Here is a 24336-nt window from a genome sequence, read left to right as displayed (position 1 = left end):
TAATGTAGATCAACCTAGTTCCAATCTAGCACATTGATTATTATTGATTACCAGACGAGCGTTACATCCCAGAAAAACAAGGATTTGAAGACACAGATTAAGAAAATTAATTACACTCACTTATTATTCTTAATTAAATATTGTATTATTTAAGATATATTTAGCCCACCTAATTACTGCTTCTATCTCTATTTTTTTTTCTTGGAGGAAATTAACCTTTAAAAATTTCAACAAGAATAATGCTAATAAAAGTATAAAACTTTCCATCAAAATCTAAATAGGGCCTTGACATTATTTACTTCTTCTTGGTTTCATTTATCATATGCTGCAAGGAAAAAAAAAAGAAAAAGAAATGAAAGAATGCATTTAAGAATGCAGATAGTTGAGTTATTATAATGTAATGCTATTTAAGTGAGCAATCAAATGATTTTGTGGAATTTTTTTAAGTATTATTTACAGAAGAGTTTAGTTATTATGTATTCTTAGAATAATGTTAAAATTATTACTTGAAAACAAAATTATCGAAAATTTTTATGTATTATTGAAATAAAAAAATTTAATAATTTCTATGGACAAGAATTTTAATATGCATCTTTAAAAGTTAAACCATTTAGAGTTAATTTAGTCACAAAAATAATTAAGAATTTTACTAATTTGTACTCTAAAAACATAGGTAAAAAATACCATAAAAAATATTTTATAAAAATTGTTACCAAAAAAATTTTTTATATTTCTAATTAATACATTGAATATATTAAAAATAATGAAAAAATCTTATTATTACATTTTAAAAATGTGTTTTAAGAACACAAGTTAATCAATTCCAAAAATAAAACATAACAACAATAGTTAGGTAAACCAAACATATATTAAATAACACAAATTTTGAGAATTAATGAATATAATTAACATTCATTAAGCAACAAACCCTTAATCAATGTTAGGATTTGACGCACCGCAAGAGTTAATACTTAATAGGCTTAAATTAAAAGCACTTTATTTGCAGAATTGCAGTACTATAGGTTTCGTTCATTCCACAGCCTGAGCTACCTCATTTAATTATTGCATTGTACGTACTTAAAATCTTACTTTTAGCGGTAAAATTTCTTATCTTGTATCTTGTAAATTGTAATAGATATATTTGGATTGGAAATTTGACTATGACTAATAATACATGAAAATTCTTAATATTGTGTGTATAATATATTTTTTTTGTTTCTCACGGTATCTCCCAACCCGACAGGTCAAGGACTAATCCGTCGCGGTACTGAGCTCTATTTAAGGGTTTGCCGCTGGCCAATGGGTTGCTGCATGCACAATATAGGATTTGAACCCCCGACACTTGTTTAAGCGGACTAATGAGCTAACCACTTTATTTTAACTTTATAATATCTAAAGTTAAAATAAAGTTGTCTGACCTAATTTTTTCAAAAAAAATTTACTGCATTGTACTAGCCTGATTATAGTTCAGGGGTCTTTATTGTTTTTTTAATTTTGGTTGGTCAAAATTATAGTAACATTTGAAGGATGATATTATCCTCACAGGCCCAAATAAGTACAAGTAACAACAAAGATAATAAATGATATTATCTGCCTCTCACTAACTGGGACAAAAATTGAATATTTTGTGCACAATACAAAGATAGTACCTTTTCCTATCATATTCACAAGAATTTTATCCTTTTTTCCTCAGGAATTTTACTTTTTTCCCATATAATCGAAACATAAATAACTCACTCAATTCTCACATTGGACTTCATTATTAATAAGATTTTGCTATAACAAAAATTCTAACGATAAATGCACTATAAAATGTAGTATTCAAACGTTTTTTCAATAAACTTAACAAAGTAGTGCTTAAACGAAATTTTAATAGACAACATAAAACTTTTCAATTAATTTTTTTATGTTAAATCAAATTCTATATCAAATATGTTAAAACAAGTTTTTAAATTTGAAGTATTACTATTATTAGATTGTAATATGATTTAATTTCTATAGTGGCACTCAAAGTCTTATTTTGATATAAATATAATATATATCGATAGAAAAGTATAGGTAGATAATGAATTTAGTGAATAATATAGTTTTGCATACAGTAATCTCTTTTTTTTCATTTGTAATTTCTGTAATTTCGATTGTAATTTCGATAGGAATGTAGTATATTTTTATTTTATTGAATTAATTTTAAAATTTATTGTTCACATTATTTACAAAAATCAATTGTGCAACGATAAACACTCTAGTATTTTATGTATAGAGATAGCACATGTTAGGTGAAAATATGCGTTTATTTGGAGAAAAGAATCATATATTTGTGAATTGTCATTCCTTGGGTTTGGACTCGTATGTATGGATGATTGTCCTTCCTTCATTTGCAATAACTAGAAACAAAATCGATTATATATATATATATATACGCCAAAATTAATTATTAAACTCAGTTACTAATATAAAATATATGTTAAAATATAAATATATATTAAAAATAAAATAAATTATATATATTTATATATAAATATATTAGTAATTAATTTTATTATAATAGTAATATTTTTTATCTATATAGCCTACACAATATTTGGGGAACTAGTAATTTAAAGCAACTACTTTGTAACAAACAACAACTCGTAACATTAGTTGAGCCAGCATTTCGAATTTCGTGGGTAGAATCTAGAATCAGTGGTTGCATGTTGTTTTCTGAGCAAATCAGCATAAATCAAGTTCGGCTATCTCCACTTTCCATCAATCTCTTTCTCATTAATTTTTTCTCGCGAGCTATATTTGAAAAACTTAGAAACTCATTCATTTTTTTTTGTGTGCCATAGTTGAAAAACTTAAAAAGTATTTTTTATGTTCTATTAATACACATACTTAATATATATGAAACACATGTAAACAAAATAGTATACATTGAGTGTGATATTCGACAGGTCAACCAATATTCATGTTTCAAAAATTTTTTTTTGGTGAATTTGAATCAATTTGATATTGAAATTTGAGTAATGTGATAAATGTGATACAATGTTGGATGTGTGACACTTGCACGCCGCAATAGAAAAAGGTTCATAGCATTCAGAAGTGCTTTCCATTCTCACTTTTTCTTTTTCGTGTAGGAGAGAGAAGAGTGTATCTCCCAACGATGTGAAAAGAGAAGTGTTTAATTTTGTTATAGGAGCTACAAATCAGATGCACCAATTTATTTTATTTTTTTTCAAACAATCAAAAATCGGACAGTTCGATCTGTGATTTCGAAAATAAAAAAATTTTAATGTTAAAATCGGACCGTCTGATTTTTATTAAAAAATACAAAACAGACCATACGATTTGTAGTTTTTTTTTTCAAACAAATCAGACTCTCTGATTTGTAGTTCATTTTTTCTTCAAACAAATCAGACTGTCCAATTTAAATAAAACACCATAAAAAAACACCTAATCTTCCAATAACAATGTATTACACATATTTAACCAATATAAAAAAAATTAGCCTTCCATTCCCCAAAAAAAAAGTAATATTAATTTTCAATTTGCATCTCTGTTACATTATTTCAGGTCACGTAGCCAGCAAAAGGAGACACTGATATGCACCAGCATTTTTTCTTTTCCTTTTCTTTTGTGGTCTTTATTTTTTAGAATGTATATGATAATATATACGGATTAATTTCAATTTTTTTTGTATCATATTCAACTACTAGTTTACATATATGGGACTTTTTAATAATCATCAAGAGATAAAATTCAAATATTTTTATTTATCATATAATTAGAGATAAGATAAATTTTGATTCATGAATTTGATCTGATAATTAATATAAATTTTAAACATACTTAATTTGATAATGAGTTTTATAACTATAATTCAATCAAGTCATTTTGTCACCCATTCTATTACTGTATTACATGAATACTTATGTGTTATGTGTGCAGATAACTATTAAGTATTAACAGCTCATCAGTGGCTTGCAGATAGTAATGTCTCTCAACTTGTTTACATGACATTTAACTAAATGAGCATCTCATAAGTATTTTAAGCATTTTATTAATTAGATTGATTATTAAAAAAATTAATTTGATTTACGGTTAAAAATAGCTTTTGTTTAAAATTTAAAAGCCCAACTAATTATTAGATGAAAATTTATGAGCAAATTAGGTTTTAGTGTTGATTTGGATTAGTTTTTTCGAGTGAAAAATATTTTTTTTAAAAAAAATTAAAGTATTTTTTATTCAATTCTAAATTTATTTAGATACATTTTTTAATTTATTAAAAAATTAAACAATTTACTTTTTTAAAAGTTAACAATATTTTACTTTTAAAAAAATAGAAACAAAAAACGTTTTTAATATTTAAATTTTTTAAAAATCTTATTTAAAAAAATAAAAACTAAATATTTTTTTAAAAATCAATTTAAACTGATCTTTATCTCTTAATTATTAACTAATTTTGGTATTTACTTTCAAATTTTCGTAAAAAAAAGTCTTACTGAGAATAAAGTATTATTTTGACTAAAGAAAATCTGAAAGCAAGAATAAAATAAATGCTATGTCACGTTTTACACTAATGATAAAAAAAATAAAAGTACAATATAAGTAGAAAATATTGCATAAATAATGATGAATAGCGAAGAAAAAGAAGAGAGGTTAGTAGAAAATTAAATAAAATAAAATTAATAGGGAAAGCAAATGAAATGAGAAGCGAAGGAGCGAGTGAGAGTCAGATTGCAGAAAAAGCAGAGACTTTAGACTCTTTGAGACTTCACAACGCCTCCCTTTTCCTTATTCTCTCAGATCGATTCTCTTTCTCACTCTCTCAACTCTCAACCTTCTTCAAAACCCCCACAACTCACTTTCTTTTTCTTCTTCTTCTTCTTTGTATATACATACATACATACATACATGTACATGTATCTTCACTGAAACGTCCTCGATTCTCTTGCGAGCTTCTGCTTTAGACAACATGATACATTCCGCTGCTTCATCCATGGCCTCACCCCTCTGCACGTGGCTGGTGGCAGCTTGCATGTCAGTCACGTGCCACGCTGACCGCGCCGGGACACCAAAGGCAGCGCTTCGCTCATCCAAGAGGTCAAGGAGGACGAAGGCGCTGCCACCAAACACCTCCCAATTGAACATGAGATTGATTTCTTCGCTCTACGGATCCAGCATTCAGGGACTCATAAGCTCCTTCGAGCCCTGCGATGACTACTGCAACACTCACAATGCCTTCTCTTCTCTCTTTCGATCCACAACTCCCAATCGCAGACACACCCGTCTCAATAAACTTGCTCATTCTGGTAAACTTTTTTTTTTTTTTAATTTTCCCCACTTAAATCACCTCAAGTTAAGATATTTCTGGTGCTTTTTGCAATTTTAATCTGTACCCCGTACTGGGTATTTCAATTTGATTCATTTATTTAATTTTCTTATATTAATATAATAATAATAATAGTTTTTTTATTATGGTTATGAAATCTGGGTTCTGATTTTCTGGTCTTCTGAAGGATGTGTGTGTGTGTGTGTGGCTTTTTTCCCTTTTTTTCTGAATTACTTAAAATGCACAAGTGTTAGCTTGGATCTTTGTCTTTTGGTTGGTCATCCTAATAAATGGGGTTGCTTGGTGGTTTAGTATGGAGGGTTGTTCTACCTGCTCTGTTTAACTGTTTTGAGGGTACGGTTTATAATATTAGGAGTATGGGGGTAGTTGTTGTTCTTTCTTTGCTGAGGTTGATGGTGCACCTGTGTCACTTAATTAGGACATGTTGCTACAACACTATGCCATTGCCCATGCTTTTTGCTTTCATTTCCCATTCCTACTTCATTTCCTTGTATTTATCGTACACTCAGGTATCTACATAAAGTTCCCATTAAATATTGGTTAATGTTCGCATCATCACTTTGAATTTCTTGCAATCTCGTTGAGGTAGTTCAGCATATTCACAGAATCAACTCAAACAAAAATAAATTTCTTTTGACTTTTATTTTTTTTTTTTTGCTTTTCTTCATGAAAATAATAATCACACTGAAGTGTTCTGAAGTTAACTACTATGTAAATATCGCCCCCACGTGGGATTACCTCTCTCTCCCTCTCTCTCTAGTTTTTTGTTTCTCTATGTAAAATAGTGGAGGTAAGTTATGCCTTTGTCATAAGCACACATAAGCAAGTCAGAGGCTCCTTTTTTTTTCCCTCAATTTTTTTTTTAAATTATCATGTAAAATAGATGATTCTGGCACAAACTATCCACAAGTTATTTTTGCTCCTAGTTCTTTAGTATGTTTTTAACACACTGGACAAGTCTACTACTGCTGCATGCATGTCCCTGCCTGATGGGTTCTAGTATTCAGTGGTCTTGAGTGTTTTGATTTAAAGCAAGGGATATAAGTTGGGTCTAATGAATTTTTCGAGGTTTCATAGCATTTTTGTTACCATAGTCTTAGAATTACTACCTTGGATAAACCTAAGCATATTTTTGTTAATGGCTGGGGTTGCATTTCCTGCTCAACATTAATGTGCACCAAGGGTATGTTCTGTTAGGGGTTAAAAATGGGTTGGGAATTTACAATGGATGTGGCCCATGTGTAATTTCACTCATAGAACTTATTGTAAAAATTTCACCCCATTTCTACTTCCCAAAAGAACATATCCTTATCATGATCATTGGAAACTACACATGCATCATGTTGAACTATAAGCTGTGGGCCGTTCTTTCTTTGTATGCTTCTGATACGAATTTCTTGAATGATAGGCAGTTGCATGCAATTTTTATTATTGCTGACTTATTCCTCTGAATTGCAAAACTATAAGGTAAAACAATGGCTGTAGCTGTGGAACCTGCACATGAAGTCACAACAACGAAAAAACCTCCTACAAAACAAAGGCGAGTAGTTGTGACCGGGTTGGGCGTTGTTACACCTCTTGGTCACGAACCAGATGTTTACTACAACAATTTACTTGATGGTGTTAGCGGCATTAGTGAGATCGAGACATTTGATTGTGCTGAATATCCAACGGCAAGTTATATATGATTGAAATTGTATTTTTTGTTGTCTGTTGTAGCTTTTGTTCTGAATATTCTATGTTTCCAGAGGATTGCTGGTGAGATCAAGTCGTTCTCCACCGATGGCTGGGTTGCACCAAAACTTTCGAAGAGAATGGATAAATTTATGCTCTATTTGCTAACAGCCGGTAAAAAGGCCTTAGTTGATGGTGGAATTACTGAAGATGTAATGGATGAGTTGAATAAGGAAAAATGTGGGGTTTTGATTGGCTCAGCAATGGGTGGCATGAAGGTAACCTTGTCTTACTTTCATGTTGAGATACAAATCTTGTAAAACCAGCTGGTGTTGTGGACTGAATTTAATGCCACTGCAATCCAAATGGAGCAGACGAGTGTGCTATATTTTCAACCTTGTGCCCTTGTTTTATTGACTATGATTTTTGGTGCTTTTTCTATTGAGCAGGTTTTTAATGATGCCATTGAAGCTTTAAGAGTATCATATAAGAAGATGAATCCTTTTTGTGTACCTTTTGCCACAACAAATATGGGATCTGCCATACTTGCGATGGATCTGGTCTGTTGTTGCATGGACACCATAAATTGGTGTTTTGTTTCGTACCAAGCTTTTATTTTGGCTATGTTGTCTTCAGAGTCTAACAAACATTGTTATCTTTTATGGATTACAGGGATGGATGGGCCCTAATTATTCAATCTCTACAGCTTGTGCTACAAGTAACTTTTGTATATTGAATGCAGCAAACCACATCATAAGAGGTGAAGCTGTAAGTATTCATGCTTTGATATTACTCTCATGATGGTAAATTTTTCGTATCCAATATTATACCTTCTATTTATTTATTTATTTAACTTTTTTTTCCTGAGACAGTTTGGTGTAATGATATGGTCATTGCATCAAAATGTATTGATAAATTTAATATGAAAATATTCATGCAGGATGTGATGCTTTGTGGTGGCTCAGATGCTGCTATTATACCCATTGGTATGATCTCACCATTGATTCTTTTTCACCTGCATACGGTTATCGTGCCATAAATCTAGCTGATATGAATCCACTAATCATTGGTACAGGTTTGGGAGGTTTTGTGGCATGCAGAGCCCTATCACAGAGGAATACAGACCCTACCAAAGCTTCACGCCCTTGGGACATTGTAATACAACACCTGCTCATTCTTTCTGCTACTCACCATGTTTTGTATTGCTGAGGCTTTCATCATTTTTTATTTTTGAAATAATACGACTATAATTATAATGAAATTTGATGACCAAGTCTTGTATCCTTTCTTGTAATCTGAACAGCATAGTTTATTAAAAACTAACGTTACAATGGTCACAGATACAACTTCTTCTTTTGATCACAAAAATGCTGTCTTCTATGGATATGAGCTATGGCAAATTCAGTTTTTCTAATTAGGCTGTTTATGATATTCCAGAACCGAGATGGATTTGTCATGGGGGAAGGAGCTGGAGTTTTACTTTTGGAGGACTTGGAGCATGCAAAGGTACAGGAAATCTGATCTAATAATTTTAGAACAGAACATCCCTTATGAAATGACAGTGCATCTTTTGATATTATTACTGCAGACTCGTGCATGTAATTTATTTCATTTAGTGCATCCTTCAGTTCCTTCAAACAGTATTAAAGGACTTCATACATCTGTTCTCTCTTGAATTAGGATTGATTTTCAGGCTGCTGCTTGTCATAAAAATTCACCTGTTACTTCTCACGTCAAATCTGCGCTTGACATTTGTCTTGCAACTGAATCAAATGCATCTCTTTTACATTGCAGAAAAGAGGTGCAACCATATATGCTGAATTCCTTGGTGGAAGCTTCACCTGTGATGCATATCATGTGACAGAGCCACGTCCCGATGGTAAAATATCAAATCCTTTACTAGCAAAATTTAAAGCATTTATATGCATGCTATGATTACCATGCTTAAAATCCGAAGAGAACAAGGCAAAAGAATGTGACAAGGGTATTCTTATATATTTAGAATTATGTGTGCAATTTGCTGATGGTTAGGGTTAAGTATTTAGAAATATACTATATGTTGCATTTTTCTTGTTTGGCACTGGAATTTCTTCTTCAGAGATCGTTATGGAATTTGAAACTGCATGTTGCGATCATGACTTGTCTCGACAATATGGACCTGGGATTTAATAATATGCATATATTAGTGGACCTAGTAATCCTAGTCATAATTAGTATCTGCTTGTACTTTACCACATTTCCTTTATGATTCCATTCGGACTCTTCTTTGAGTATTCTATGACTTGACAAGGAATGATTTGTATCTCCCTGCGGAACTTGCATTCATGTTTCTTTACTCCATCTTAAATAGGAGCTGGCGTTATACTTTGCATTGAAAAGGCATTAGCTCAGTCTGGAGTATCAAAAGAGGATGTGAACTACATAAATGCACATGCCACATCCACGCCTGCTGGTGATCTTAAGGAGTTCCAGGCTCTGCTTCATTGTTTTGGTCAAAATCCTGAGGTACATCTATCTTTTTAAGTTACACCACTATTAACATTGTTATCTTGGTGATCAATTCTATGGCAAACATGATCTCTTGTTCTTCTGGAGTTCATGTTGAGTAAAACACTGGTACTTCTGATATGGTCATCCATACTAATGTCTCTTGTTTTTTCAGCTAAGAGTGAATTCTACAAAATCTATGATTGGTCATCTACTAGGAGCAGCTGGTGGCGTGGAAGCTGTAGCAACAGTCCAGGTAAAACCCAATGGATCACTTAGTTCGGTACCCCGCGTTTTGTGACTAAAATGGTCCTGAGGTTTGCTCTCTCCTTATACAGGCAATTAGGACAGGGTGGGTGCATCCCAATATCAACCTGGAAAACCCAGATCAAGGAGTGGTAATGTTTCTTGTTGCATCATTCCATCCTTCATTTCAAAATTTTAATTTTAATCTTTTAATCTAACATGTCCAAATTGATGAGAAAAATTCAGGATGCCAAAGTGCTTGTGGGATCAAAGAAAGAGAGACTAGATATCAAGGCTGCCCTATCCAATTCATTTGGTTTTGGGGGCCACAATTCTTCAATCATATTTGCTCCGTATAAGTGAATGAATACATGTTTCAGAATAATACCTTCCCTACCATTATACAGAAGGTATGTCTCTAAATATATCGTCCTAGTACGAGAAACATTTAATTTGGATGACTGTGGATGTTCCTTGAACATGTATTAAATTGTGTGTTGTTTTTATGTTAAGTTACTAAGGTAGCCAGGCAATTGTTACACGCATGATCAAAGTCATGAATTGGATGAAAATATATGTGGAAATGGTTGGAGCAGAAACTCTTGAGGACATTGTTAAGAGATGGTTTCGTGGTTTAGATTGTCTGGCCGAGATACATGGTGGAGCCGGTTCTATCCACCGATGAAGAACATGAATGGCTGCTATTGCCTTTATAGAGTAGGACTTGACCCACTTTGATGTGACTCTTAAACAAATCCACTTGGCAGTATATATAAGCTCTTCTGTTTTATTTATTCCCTATGTACCCAAATAGTTTGTGCAATAACAAATTGCAATTTATTTTTTCGCTGCCTTGTTCTATTGCCCTTAAACCAGACCATTTAGGGAAAAGGGGATGATTTTAATCTCTCAGTTTTATTATTATTATTGGAAAATAATACTCTTAATTCTTTTTTCTTGTGCTCTAAATATCAAAGACAAATAACGTTTTCTTTAAAATAGATCTCAATTTATATTCCAATTGATGTTAGATATTATCTTCCATCATACAATATCTTTGGTTTTTCCTTAACAGCATCAAATTGAGATTTATTTGCCGCCTTTCTATTAAAGGTCAGTTTCAAAACTTGACAATTGCTCATCAGAATCAGAAAAACCTTGAGATATTGCACATGTTTAATGCGAGAAATTAACCAAAAGCAATCCATCCTTGATGCGAAGGTACTTTTTCTTCGGATTGGAGTAAATGCAAAACAAAATCGAGTAGCAGTAAATGTACATCCGAAAGTTCTTGCATTTGCTGGAGAACAAACAAGAAACCTACTCAAAATGGCTCTGACCTACTTTAGAATCAATTTTTGTGATGTACACATTGGGCGGAGGACAAAACAAAAGAGAACATTAAAATCGATTTTATAAATAAAGAAAACTGCCGGATGGTTATCTACCTCATCAATGATAAACAAATATACATTGACCTTATTCACATTTTCTTTTTGCTGCCTTTCTTCTTTAGTTTCAAGCTCTTCATCGACAACACACCAGAAGCGCTCTTACCTTCAAACTTTTTGGTCATCTTAACAACACTTGACATACCCTTTCTCGCTGCAGCACGCTGCTCTGGTCGGCGACTCATCATTTTTCTATCAAGTGGCCAGTATGCGTATGGTTCGAGCTTGTCTTTCCTCTTCACATCTCCCCTGGCTTTCTTGCTAGCATATTCCTTCCCCGTGTAAGCCCACCCGGAGTCTGATGTTTTCCTTCGCTTCTGGGCTTTAGTCCCAGACTTCCCAGACAAGTGACTATCAGGCTCACTCCTAGCATCGTACTCAGGTTCGGCAGGCTTTTCCTTCCTCTGTTTCCCTTCCTCGCGGATAACTAAACGTCCTTGGGGATCTAGCTCCATCTCATCATCTTCGGACCTCGATTTTCTTTTGAGATGCTCAGATGATCTCAGAGCAGACCATGTTTTCTTGCGATCAAGCAGATCAAGCGGTTCATCATCTGATTCATCAGACAAGTGCTCAGGCAAATTCTTCTTTAGCCTGATGTTGGACATACAGAAACAACCAACAATTGGGAACAGTCCATTTTTAAGTTCTAGAACAAACCAAAATAAATTTTGCAGTATTAAGCCAGATCTTACAAAATGTTTGACCTATGACAATTTACTCATTACATCTTAAAAATAATAATAAAATCAGCAAAAGAATCCAGCCAGTAATAAGAATGGGCAAGTCAGAAGATACATCTTACCTCAATGAAGTTGCTGCTGATTTGCCCCTTCCAGAGATTGTCTTGGCATTTAGATAGTCCACATCACTCCCGCCACTTCCTTCATCAAAATCTGAAAAGATTTTTGTATGATTCCACATACTTTGCCTGAAAATAAGCTTACATATATTTGTCAGTGCATAAAAGAATCGTGCATAATAACAAAAATCACAGCTTCAATGCCAAATTAATGCACAAACATGTTTTAAAATGGCATTTGGTGCACCATACTGGATGTAGCTTTTCTAGTTAGTCACTATAGTAACATTCACTTTGCTTTCATATACGCAACAATCATACACACTTGCAAAACAATACTACATCAAATGTGAAATTGGGTAGAAATTCAAGAGTCACATAGGTTTCTGGTGCTGAAACTATTTTCTCTGTCCCTAATAATGCAACCAAATACTTTGACCATTACCTGGACTTGGTTGCTTTGGAGAAATGTGATTTAGTTTCCTCAGATTTAGCACCCCGTTTTCTCTCTTTCCGTTCTTGGATCTGTTACGAAATTGATTGAAAATCTCAGAAAAACTCTTCCAAAGGAAGGAAAAAAAAAAAGTACACTATAATGCTTGTCCAAATTACCTTGCGTATGTTGGTAAGAAGTTTCATATGTTCTTCAGGTATGACATCTTTAACAGCACCCAGTCCACACTTTGTGACAAGCATTCCCAAGAGAAGTTTAACCTGCAAAGAATTTGAATGTGTTAGCACTTAGCAGTTTACAGCATGAACAAGCACCATTATCTACAAAACAACAGTCATCCATGATAACAGATCAATGAAATTGCAGTTTTCCACAAAAACACGTAAAATAACAAGCAACCTTTGCTTTAAAATGATTTTTGGTACTGTTTTGCCACTTCAACAAACCTTCCACCATGCTCCGTAGGTGCTGCCCTTTTAAACATTCTGCTTCTAATTTGACTACTAATACCTTCAATAAACCCAAATTCGCCTGCAGCATGACATGAAAAACACACATTGTCCTGAAGTTTGGCAAAATATCATTTCCTTCAATCATCATTAATCAATCAAATAGAGAAGGACAGACCTTAATTATCTCTCTATTTTCTGTTGGGAGTTGGAGATATGTCGATCGGAGCCAGTCGAAAGCAGGTATAACAAGATCAGTGAATTCGTATGACAAGCGAGCTAAACTTTTTGCAGCTGCACTTATCATATGTGAAGTTTTTCCGCCCAGACCCCCAGCAATCTGAGCTCATGAAGATCTCACAAAATCATTACCCAATGAGGGAGAAATATAAATGACGTGTTCAAGACTAAAGATTGATGAGTAGAATACTGTACATCACATCAAATAGAGGATGTGCAGGTGATATTGATTATTAAGAAACTAATGACGATGTAAAAGCACAAGTGAGATATTACCTTGTCAAAATACTCCAGCAATTTTTCTCTGTTCCCATTTCTCTCCTCATCTCCAAGTACATGGCCAATTTGGACGAGTATATCATAAGCCCTGTTCCTGGTTTTTTTATTAACCTGCAAAGATACTCTTCCAAATTTAGCACCGAAGGTGAATTAAGAAACTATTTTCAGGTGAATCTGATGTCCTTGCCAAACAACATTCCCAAGTGCTCCATATTGAAAAACACATTGAAGAATGATCACCCACTGTTCATTGACATGATCACCAAGAACAGCCACAACATACTATTTAAAAAAAAGGACCGACTAGGTAGTATTGAATTTGACGGGTGCCAAGACCAAAATGAAGAAATAAATACATTAACAGAACAAGATTTTATTCAAAATCAGCGTCAATAACACAAGAAAAACAAAGTCCACAACATTTGTAATGATAGAAAAAACCCAATATAAATTGATCAATAATATTTATCAATGCACTGTTGCAACGATGGCTCAAATTTAGACATTTAGTATTCAAATAAAACACCACACATTTGAAAAATGTTGCTTATACATACATAAACTAGAGGGGAAAATACCAGTTGAAGACATTGCATGCCGACTCATTTTGGAACATTCCACAATTAACACATTACCTCTTTAACAGCAATTATTATTTCGACAAGGAAAACTTCAACATCTTTTCTCCACAAGTCCTCCAAACTATCCTGTAGGCAATGCATGCTTTCACATTATTTACGTTCACACAGTAACACTAGGTGATGCAACAAACTCTACAGCTTATCAGATGTATCATTACAAAAATAACTCAAGGTAACAAACAAAGAAGCAAAAACACATTTTTTAATACCTCTGACTTTGAAGCATGAATTATTAAGAAGTAAAGGCAATCAAGCCTGTGACGTTTGGCAGAAAAATGGCATGAATGAAGAATTTCAACCATCAGCTCAAAAAGTTCCTTCAACTTTGAAGAAACAAAACTATCTGAACTCTGTCAAGAAAAACACAAATCAGAATGTTTAAGCCAAAATAGTAAACACTATCAAAGAAAATATATTCACAACATGAAATATAGCTCAGCAGTAAAAACACCAATTAAAGGTAGTTTTTAGTGATCCAAGAAAGAAAACATATAGTGGTGAAATATTTAGAATAACTTCAACTTAACCATTGGACAGGTAACCAATCTTTCAACAATATTATGCATCCCCATCAAATAACAGCACAAATTGAAGCATTGTAGCTACAGTTCATACAGCATCAATACTTTTTTAGGAATATGCTTTAACCACATCAACCCAGACTTTTTGGTTGACCAGAAAACCAAATCAAATGTTGTATAGACTACCTTGAGAATGATTGAAAGTGCTTTGTATGCCTTCTTCTGCATGACACCTTCGGCGTCCTGCAATTAGTTAAAACTATAATACTTCTAACTTCAAATGTGAAAGGGGGTTGGGGGAACTACTATAATAGAACGAAGTTAAATACACTTATACTTAGTCAGACCTTTAATGCTGGCTTTATTACATCATATAATGCATCAATCCCTTCAGCCGTTAAACCAGGCAACAGGGAAACTGCAAAATCAACGTACTGTGCCCTGGGATAGAAAGAAATATGTCACAACTTTATGAAGTAAATCCATATATACACAATTCACGAAATAGATGACTATGGATACTTGATAACTAATGAAGAAATTTCTTTTGATGCTTCATCAATCTGCATAGAACTGAAATTCTGGGAATTGTCTACTCTGCCAGCATCTTTAAGGCGTTTTCCCATCTCTCTCATTCTGCGGATGAGTAAATTCCCCACAACTGTGTTATCTGCTATGGAAGCAATATCACCAATAGTTCGCTGTAAATGGACCAAAACCATCTCTATAAACTTGTTGCACCAGCCAAATGTAACAAAGAAATTATCCATTCAATTCAAAGACAATGAAGAATCTAAAGACAAGTCCAGTTAGTAAAATCACTAAATGGATACAGCATACCATGAAATATTCATATACCAACAATTTGTCTATAGAAAGACTAAACAATTAAATAACAGTATGCAAAAAACATGCTTCATTTTCACACTGGTGGAGGGAGATCCTTTGCCACTGACATAAGATGGGTTTGGTAAAGTTTTTGCTTTAAAGTTGCTTATTTTTCTTGTTTTTTCAAATATGACTTTTCAAAAGTTGTAGCAAATATATTTGGTAAAACAAAATAGAAGTATTCTTCAATAAGTACAAGCTATAATAATAGTACTTGGTAAAATTGCTTTAAAATTTTAGATGACTTCAATAGACACAAATATAATAAAGAGTTAGAATGTATCCAGATATTCCTTATTTTGTATTCTATCATAAATCCTTTCAACAGCACTAATTTTTTTAAATTGGTAGCACATGAACTTGCTGCTTTTACTAAACATACAGTGTTAACTAATGCTTTTGAATAGCCCAAATATTTCTCCAATAAACATACAGTCTCTATCACTCCTATCAAAGTGATTGTACAGAAAAACATAAATACCGCAACCAAGTTACACAAAATAAGGATTCCCTATGAGCATTACATGGCAAACAAAGTATATGAATATTCTAGAACAGATAAATTATGATAATGATGAATATCACATGTAGCCAACAAAGTAGAGGGAACTATCACAGACCCACCACATAAACAGAATGTCTAACATCTTATTATAAATTATCTTCTATGTTGCAATACACTAGTCATTTAGGGATGCATAATTACTGCACCACTGCTGAACACTAAAGAGACAATTCCCAATTTACAAAGTTTAGTACCTGCAAACAACCACCATCATCTTTTGAGGGCTTCAGGAATACATCTGCCAGAGCAACTAGTAAGTGCTTTGCAGATGACTTCAGCACGTTCAAATTGTCCTTGGCAACTTGTTGAGAATAACAGACAAGACCTTGTTTGTCCATATCTTGTCCATTAAAATCTGTGTTATTTGCTTCCTCATTGTCCTTGGCAACCTGTTGAGAATAACAGACAAGACCTTGTTTGTCCATATCTTGTCCATTAAAATCTGTGTTATTTGCTTCCTCAGCATTCTTATTTTGCTGAATCAGAAGCTGCAAGCTATTGCAAATTATTCCACGAACGTCAGGTTCCTCTTTTATCTCTCTGCATAAATGTCCTTGTAGATTCACAAAACATTCAGCAGTGTCCACAGGATAGTTGCAAAATGAAGGCAGCAAAGACCACAAAGAGTAAGCAAGAGCATCTGCATTCCTTGATGAAACCTTGAAACCTTGCTTCTCAAGCTGCAAAACAGAGAAAGTAAGTAACGAAAATCTCTGCGGGAGGCTAATACTGCAACTCATAAATAAATAATAAATTGTTTCCCACCTTTCGAGCCTTCTCCCTTATACGCTCAATCATAGGTAAGATTTCATCTTTAAAATAATTTAAACGGGCACCAATAATATACTGTTTTAGGATTGGAAACAGCCAGATATTTGCATCTGACAAGTCTTCAGCTTCCAAATTCAGAGGTATAAAGGACAACAATCGTTCAGGTCCCATTGCAGCAAGAGCTGATCCAAAGCATTCATGCAGCTACAAGATGTAGAATGTACCATACATAAGTAATCAGTTGCCCAAAGAAAACTATAACATAAAAAATAGTTCCAGAATCTTGTCAACAACATACTAATGGGCAAATAGGCTAAGAAAGGAACTGAGTCAAAAGGTTTGCTCCCAATTCTTGAAAAATCATAATAAATATAAAAAACAACAGAAGTTTGCAGCACAGAGCAGCTATTCTGTTATTTGCTAAGCACGCAATCAGCAGCATTGACAGCACCAAATGTCCCTATCAATACTAATTACATGAGCAAATCGAAGATTTGGAACCTAGAAACAAAATGGTTGCTAAAACCAACCCAGTCACTTTAAAGTTTCAAACCTTCAATATTATAATAGAATACAAAATATATCCAACTTTTTCCTAGTCAACTCTAATGGAAAACCATTCAAACTAAGACAAAACATAATGTTTCAATAGGAAAATAACAGACCTGTTTCTTAAAGGGAAAATCTTCATCATGTAGCTTTTGCACATCTACCAGGTTTTTGAGTATTCCTCTCATAAAATAAGGAGAACTGTTTCCTGTATTGATGATAGCAAAGTCCCAAACATAAGTAATTTGCAGTATATACATTTTAAAGAACAAGATTACAAAAGGCGACTCAAAAACAGAGGTGAAACAAATATCGGCAAATTAAACACACCATCCATGGTTTAGACAAATTAAACCATAAGCATAATTCTTATATTAGAAATAATACTAGTTGGCCTCTCTTAGTCTAATTACCACCAAGCAAAAGGTTATCAGTGCAAAAACGAAGAGTGAGATCTGACAGCAAACAAAGTACCTAATTTATTAAACATAGCTGAAACAACTTGTAATACTCTGTCCCAGACAGCAGTATAGTGGTAATCAAGTAAGCTCTCAATAGTTGCACAGCATTTTTCAATAATGGTTGGCCCTGACTTCCTCGGTTCTCTGTCATTACTGCAAGAGATCTGATCCACTCCCTGCATAATCAACCTTGCATCAATACAAGAGTTAATCATGCTCTTAAAGGCATCAGTGGCTGCATATATTGCCTCTTCATGTTCAGATGCCAAAATATCTGCATATTCAAAGGAAAAAACAATACTTGAGGAAGTACCTTGGAAACAGGTAAGCACATTTGAACATGTGCACATAGAGAGCATTAAGAAGCGCAACATAATTAAATCATTCAAAAAGGAAAAGGGGGTATGATATCTTACCTTTGAGAGCATTAAAGACAAGAGGGAGCTTAACCACACATATATCCCTGTTGCTCAAATAAACTTTATTCATTCCAGTAGCGAGCAAGCGAGCAGTAGATGTAAATGTCATTCCATCTCCGGAAGTCTCATTTGATGAGATAGAATGAGCCAACGAGCATAACAACTCGAGTAATGGGTCGGGCGAAGCTTCTGATGTTGGGTAGAGACAAAGAAAACTCAAGCCATCTGTTATGCGCCTTGTGACTAGAGGTTGATGCAAATCCAAGAGTTTTTTGTAGTGCTGGAGAATGGTGGTCTTGTCATTCAGTGACAAGAAGGGAAGACTTTCTTTCAAAGCATCAAGAATATACAGAACCTGCTGGGCTCCAACAGTTCCTTCGCTGGCATTAGCATCTCCTCCACCAGCCAGCAGAATGGACCTTTGCAGAAGTTTTCTGACTCCCTCACTTGCGGGGGCCAAGAGAGAAGAATTTTGGAAGTTCAGCAAAACATCACGAAGACACAAATGAGATTGCCTTCTAACCTGTTAAAAGATTTAGTTAGCACACACAAGATTCGAATATGCACCGCAGTTTAGCAAGCATTCAGTATCCTTATAATCAAGAACAGAGGCAGAAATCTTAAAGCGGGACAGAAGCTATATGCAAGACCCAACCATAGGTAATGTACCATTCTTATTAGAACAGGATCAACTAAGTATAAAAGTTGTAAGAACTTGGGGACATAGCACAAAACAATACCCTCATTACTGTGAAAGCTTTATCATGGTATCCCTATCGCCCCCATATCCATTGATTTTTACAAACTGCAAATTCGGATTTTGTTTTTACAGAGAAGCTAGTATACCTTAGGTTGTGAATCAGTAAGGAACCTCAACAACTCATTGAACAACCGAGACACATCCGACCAATCCACACTGTCCCTTCTAATCAACAAATGTGATAGGCACTTCAATCCTGAAACCATGACAATCTCTGATGCCACCAACGACCGAAGAACTCGCTCCACCAGGCCCGACAAGAATTCCCTCTGCTTCTTCAGCACCGCAGCGGGCACTCTCGGAATGAGGAGGGATATAACGGTGAGGAGGGCACCGATGACGTGGCTGGGAGGGTCGGGTTCCACTGATATGCGGTCCAGGGAGGAGCATGCAGCGCCAAAATAAGCGACAGGGGAGGAGGGGAGTTTTTGGTCCTTGAGCTCCTGAGACATGGCACCGACTACGGCGCAGAGATGCAAGTGGCTTTCCTTGGTGGAGCCGGATAAGCGAGAGAGGATTGAGTCGCAGAAATCATCGTTCGAACCTTCCCCGAAGATGGATGGTGCGTCCATCTCGAAGTCGTCCATGGAGGATGATGTAATCGGATTAATCACCGGAAAGTGCAATAAAACCCTAGCTCCGGCAGCAGCAGAGGTTTAAGCACTCAACGAGGAGATGCAAGTGAAGTGAGAGGTTAATAAATTAGAACCCCTTTTGGGCCGTACGACTTATTGCTATGCGTTATTTTTTTTGCTCTTCTTCATAATGGCGGCTAACTAACGGTGCGTTATGGATTCGCGGGAAACATTGGGCCTTTCGGCCCAGTCTAACAAAAATCAACAATGAAATGTTCAATTTTTTATTAACCTTCGGGCCACAGACCTAAAAAGGCTCCATATAAATGTCCAAAAAAAACGCTCCATGTGAACAGGTGGTAGATACACTACACCACATCCGGCAAATAGTAGCGGTTATGTGTAGAATTAGCAGCGGTTTTTAACCGGTACCAAACGGATAGCAACGATTGATAAATCCGCTGAAAGATAGTGTGTGGCTAAACCCTTAGCAGCGGTTATTAGTAACTGCTGGTACAACCGCTGCTAGATAGTATTTTGCAACGAAATTATTTTGCAGCGGTTTCATCTGCTACTAAATCGTGAAAATATGATTTAAGGACAACCGCTGCAAAATGCCATACGTTTACTAATCCTGTTATGAATATAGCAACGGATTTAAAATCGCTGCCAAATGTCGAGTAACACTTTAAAAAAAAACAGAATTTATAATAAAATATGACACCTCTTTTATTCTTTATATGTTCATCCACTCAATTACGTTAGTTTATTAAAATAAGCAACAGTCAATCCAAAAACAACACACGAAACAAAACATAATTAATTTTGCAAAGGTGAATCATTATAATGATAATTTGCATCCAGTGCATCCATTACTGTAAACTACAAATAAAGTCAACAAAATAAAAAACTACAAATAAATATCTCAAAAGTCATTATGAAAGTAAATAATAAAAGGGTATTTTGCTTTCTACACTGATAAGTTAAATCATTAGTGCCCACACATCATCTTGAATGGGATGAGGTTGGTGCACCTCTCAAAGAATCCAAATCCGCAGCTATTTCAGGTGGCAAATTACCTCCTTGCTGCTGGATTACGTATGTCAACAAATTTTCCATTGTCTGTATTTTTGCCTTCCCTTCAGCTGCCTCTGTCTCCATTCTCTGTCTCTTTACCTTTTCCTCTGCTGCTGCTGTTGTCTTGAGTTCTGCTGCCTTCGCCTTGAGTTCTGCTGCCTCTGTCTTGAGTTTCACAATCTCCATCTGATACTCCTCAATCTGTACACCGTAGTCCGACTGCTCTGGAATGTTACGAAAATACCGACTCGGACATGTACCAATACCGAGTCCACGAACTCTTCCTGGGTGCTCATTGCCAAGCACTTGTGCAAAGGAATCATTCTATGAAAATTCCTTGCTATAGGGGTCTTGGCTCTCAATAAGTTCAATTGCTTCTTGCAAACATGTGAGGTCTGGATTTACACTAATCTAAATTCAATGATAGTAATTGCAAAGAGAAATTTGAAAAAGTAATGAACATAATTTATCACAACCAAACGCGCTTCTTCATTCATATCATTTCCATTTTTTTTATGACTCATGGTCCATCCCTCTCCTCTCCCAATAGGCCTTCCCTGTCGTTGCTCCTATAACAATCATCAACACACATTTTTATTAAAGACAACACTGTATTACCAGACACACGTCAATATTCTTAAACTAAAGTTAAATTAATTACTTCTTCGTGTCTCTTTCTTGCCATCGTTTTAGAACCTCCGATGTGTGTGTATTGTTGCTTTGAACGATTAACGGCATTTATTCTACACTTTTCCTACACACAAAACGAAAAAAATAAATGTTATCGGGATAAATTACTACACTGTTAATGATTTGCCAAATCAGCCTTAAGGGTACAACTTCAGGAAACAAAAAAAATAATAAGGTGATGAACTTTTGGGTAGTAGTTTTTTCACTATCACAATAAATTCATCATAGTTAGGAGTAATTCATTACCATTTAAAATCTCTTTCCAGTGATTTGCCTCTATTCCTGGTGGCTTACGCTTGATGTTTTCCTCAAAAGTTAGTTCTTCGTCATAAACCTTATGGAACAAATGATTTCTTGAATTCCCCCAGCAGCTTCCTATTCTTTGCACAATTTCCCGCTTTATCCACCCTCTTTTATCGTCCTCATAGTGGAAGACTCGCTACAAGAAGTTCAAATCAAAAGACAACATATAATAATTAACCACCTCAAACAGACTTATGTATTATCAAAAGACATACTTTATGACATCAACAATTTTCGACAACCAAAATTTACAGTAATCAACTACAAAAATCGCTGCAAAATAAGCTTATTTGGTAGTGTTTCCTAAAACCACTACAAAAATCGCTGGCAGAATTTATTTATTAGCGGTTTTATAAAACTGCTGCTAAATAATTGCCACTATCCGTCGAATTTCTTGTAGTGATATCTTGATTTCAATTTAGAGAGAACAAAATTGATCCATAGTATATTTGGTTGAGAATATAAATTGGGTAAAAATTTTCAAAAGTAAATTTAATATAAAAAGTTTCATATGAGATGCATTTATACAAATTTTCACGGTGTATCTTGAAAATATTTGTTTGATTTGCTTCAGAAAAACTTAATTTATCAAATACAAATAATCGATAATACAGAAAATTTTACATGAATGGTATATTGGAATTAATTTCATATATATCACAATGTTATTTGTTTATCAATTATATCTTCCAAGTTGTGCATATCCTTCCGGATTACAAGGTAGCAGGTACTGTTATAAATATAGTAGCAAAAACACGTGTTCCAACTTGGGTCGGCACAGCACACATAAGAAGCTACTTGAATATTTCTTATGATATTTATTAGTCAACACTCAATAGGAGTCATCACGAGTCATGTGACTGAATTTATGCTTCTCATTTGATTTAATTTTTTGATACAGGCCTTTCCACATGTTATTAATTTTAAAACTACTGATCGAGTTTATTTAAGCTAATAAAATATCCTAATTCCCCCAAAAGGATTCTGAAACTGAATTATTTGTTATTGAGTTGTTACTATACTAGATAGCTAGATGCTTTTCGACGAAACACACATAAATTTCAATATTTAAACCAAACTAGATATCTAATAATCTATAAATAGTACACTATGCGTGTAATATGAGCAATTTAGTCACTACTGTAAAGTTATAGTATATATCAACTAGTTCGTAAAAAAACTTGCAACACATACATATGCTTATTAGCCTCTAAAAAACCTAAGCAAAAGTGTTATTCTGATCTTTTAAATCTCCGAAAGATATATGTAATAATACATGGTTAGCTTTTTTAAAAAAGAAAAGTACGTAGTAAATATAATGTAACTAGATGATTGGGTTTCTGAAAGAGAGTGTGGCTTAATTAATTATACTGATAAATAAAAATATTATTTATATATTAAAATTAATTATTAAAATTAATTATTATATTTTAAAATATAATTTATATTTTAACATATATTTTATATTAATAATTATTTTTAATAATACATTTAATAATTTAATATTATTACTAATAAATTATTACTTTCCCTTAAAAAAATCCAATCATCTATCTTTATATTTTATTGATTTTCCTTTCAAAACCCCAACCATCTATTGTTATATTTTAAGGTAAAGTACTAAATTAGTCCCGTACGTTTAGATATAATCCTGTTTTGATCCTTAAGGTTTAAAGTGTTCTATTTGAATTCAAAAAAGTTTTATTTAGCTTTAATTTAGTCTCACTGTGAGGTCAAAGATAAATAATTAACGAAATATTCTACATGACAACAGTATAAGAATAAAGTCGATAATTTGGAGAATAAGTTCAAGCTCTAGATGCACAAAATCAACCGTGGATGCATCAATACATGTATTTAACATTTTCTTAGTTTTATATAAAACATTTCATTTTAATTATAAGAAAAATGATAAATAAATGTATTGATGCATCCACGGTTGATTTTGTACCTCTCTGGAGCTTGTACTTATTCTCCAGATTATCAACCTTGTTCTTATACTGCTGTCATGTAGGACATTTCGTTAATTATTTATCTTTGACCTCCAGTGGGACTAAATTAAATTTAAACGAAACTTTTTTGGATTCAAATAGGACATTTTAAATCTTAAGGACCAAAACAGGATTACGCCTAAATGTAGGGGACCAATTTAGTACTTTACCCTATATTTTATTACGAAAAAGCTCAGTATACAAGCGATTAGGGCTTGTAACTATTACAAGTTAATTAACGCCTAATCCACCAAAACGCGCTGCAACCTTACGTTACTTACACGCGCTATACAAAGATCCCGCGTTTGTATAACTACCAAATTTAAAAGATTTGTTTCCTTCTTTATTTTTCTTCTTTCCAAATTTGCTCGTTCTTCTTCTCGCGCTTCTTTTCCTGATTTTTTGATCATTCTTTTCCCCTCCTTTCTCATTGGTTTGTTCTTCGTCATTGACATTTGTTCCTCTATGTAACTCCAGTTTCGTTTTCAAGATAATGGATGACTCAACCTCAAATTGTTAGCTGAATCAGGGAAAAGTGGATTATGAATTTGAATCTAAGAAAGTTCCTGAGGTTTGATTTACATACGATTACTCTGAATTTTGTTGCAGTTATTTGTATAGCATTGTGTAGCTGAATAATTCGTGAACATTGACTGTGAAACTATCGCGTGAACATAAATTTGTGGATTAATTATCTGCAATTTTATACCA

The 24336-nt window shown here is 33.9% G+C and overlaps 2 protein-coding genes across 5 annotated transcripts; one reads left to right on the top strand and one right to left on the bottom strand.

Moving 5' to 3' along the window:
* Positions 1 to 4664: 4664 nt before the first annotated feature.
* On the top strand, positions 4665 to 10582 carry LOC107496158 (3-oxoacyl-[acyl-carrier-protein] synthase II, chloroplastic). Of its 2 annotated transcripts, none has more exons than XM_016117361.3 (14): positions 4665 to 5291; positions 6800 to 7005; positions 7081 to 7284; positions 7456 to 7566; positions 7679 to 7774; positions 7947 to 7992; positions 8082 to 8161; positions 8444 to 8512; positions 8801 to 8885; positions 9357 to 9511; positions 9669 to 9749; positions 9832 to 9891; positions 9986 to 10149; positions 10253 to 10582. In XM_016117361.3, exons 1-13 carry the CDS (start codon positions 4955 to 4957, stop codon positions 10100 to 10102), a joined length of 1647 nt encoding a protein of 548 aa, XP_015972847.1. In that variant the 5' UTR covers positions 4665 to 4954; the 3' UTR covers positions 10103 to 10149; positions 10253 to 10582. The 2 variants fall into 2 exon arrangements, with proteins under 2 accessions (XP_015972847.1, XP_020998676.1); XM_021143017.2 differs by lacking the exon at positions 4665 to 5291 and adding an exon at positions 5512 to 5841.
* A 270-nt stretch (positions 10583 to 10852) lies between these two features.
* Positions 10853 to 19678, bottom strand: LOC107496149 (uncharacterized). 3 transcript variants are annotated; one of them, XM_052260716.1, is made up of 19 exons: positions 19076 to 19678; positions 18227 to 18752; positions 17824 to 18084; positions 17466 to 17557; positions 16795 to 17004; positions 16442 to 16709; positions 16224 to 16354; positions 15099 to 15277; positions 14924 to 15017; positions 14763 to 14819; positions 14265 to 14405; positions 14050 to 14121; positions 13412 to 13525; positions 13074 to 13235; positions 12846 to 12977; positions 12605 to 12706; positions 12438 to 12517; positions 11996 to 12121; positions 10854 to 11796 (listed from the first exon to the last, which is right to left on the bottom strand). In XM_052260716.1, exons 1-19 carry the CDS (start codon positions 19574 to 19576, stop codon positions 11223 to 11225), a joined length of 3822 nt encoding a protein of 1273 aa, XP_052116676.1. In that variant the 5' UTR covers positions 19577 to 19678; the 3' UTR covers positions 10854 to 11222. The 3 variants fall into 3 exon arrangements, with proteins under 3 accessions (XP_052116674.1, XP_052116676.1, XP_052116671.1); XM_052260714.1 differs by having other exon boundaries at positions 10853 to 11784; positions 16224 to 16709; XM_052260711.1 differs by having other exon boundaries at positions 16224 to 16709.
* Between the last annotated feature and the right edge of the window lie 4658 nt (positions 19679 to 24336).

The sequence above is a fragment of the Arachis duranensis genome, chromosome 1 (assembly GCF_000817695.3).
Source record: "Arachis duranensis cultivar V14167 chromosome 1, aradu.V14167.gnm2.J7QH, whole genome shotgun sequence".
NCBI classification, from domain to species: domain Eukaryota; kingdom Viridiplantae; phylum Streptophyta; class Magnoliopsida; order Fabales; family Fabaceae; genus Arachis; species Arachis duranensis.
This window is presented reverse-complemented; position numbering and strand designations above follow the sequence as displayed.

What these genes read in the sequence shown, in the direction of transcription:
- LOC107496158 (XM_016117361.3), top strand. Translation starts at nt 4,955, where the DNA reads ATGATACATTCCGCTGCTTCATCCATGGCCTCACCCCTCTGCACGTGG. An exon ending in ACATCATAAGAGGTGAAGCT is followed by an intron (nt 7,775 to 7,946) that starts GTAAGTATTCAT and finishes ATATTCATGCAG; the next exon opens with GATGTGATGCTTTGTGGTGG. An exon ending in CTTCACGCCCTTGGGACATT is followed by an intron (nt 8,162 to 8,443) that starts GTAATACAACAC and finishes ATGATATTCCAG; the next exon opens with AACCGAGATGGATTTGTCAT.
- LOC107496149 (XM_052260711.1), bottom strand. Translation starts at nt 19,576, where the DNA reads ATGGACGACTTCGAGATGGACGCACCATCCATCTTCGGGGAAGGTTCG. An exon ending in ATTTCTTCATTAGTTATCAA is followed by an intron (nt 15,018 to 15,098) that starts GTATCCATAGTC and finishes TTTCTATCCCAG; the next exon opens with GGCACAGTACGTTGATTTTG. An exon ending in AAAATCATTTTAAAGCAAAG is followed by an intron (nt 12,707 to 12,845) that starts GTTGCTTGTTAT and finishes AATTCTTTGCAG; the next exon opens with GTTAAACTTCTCTTGGGAAT.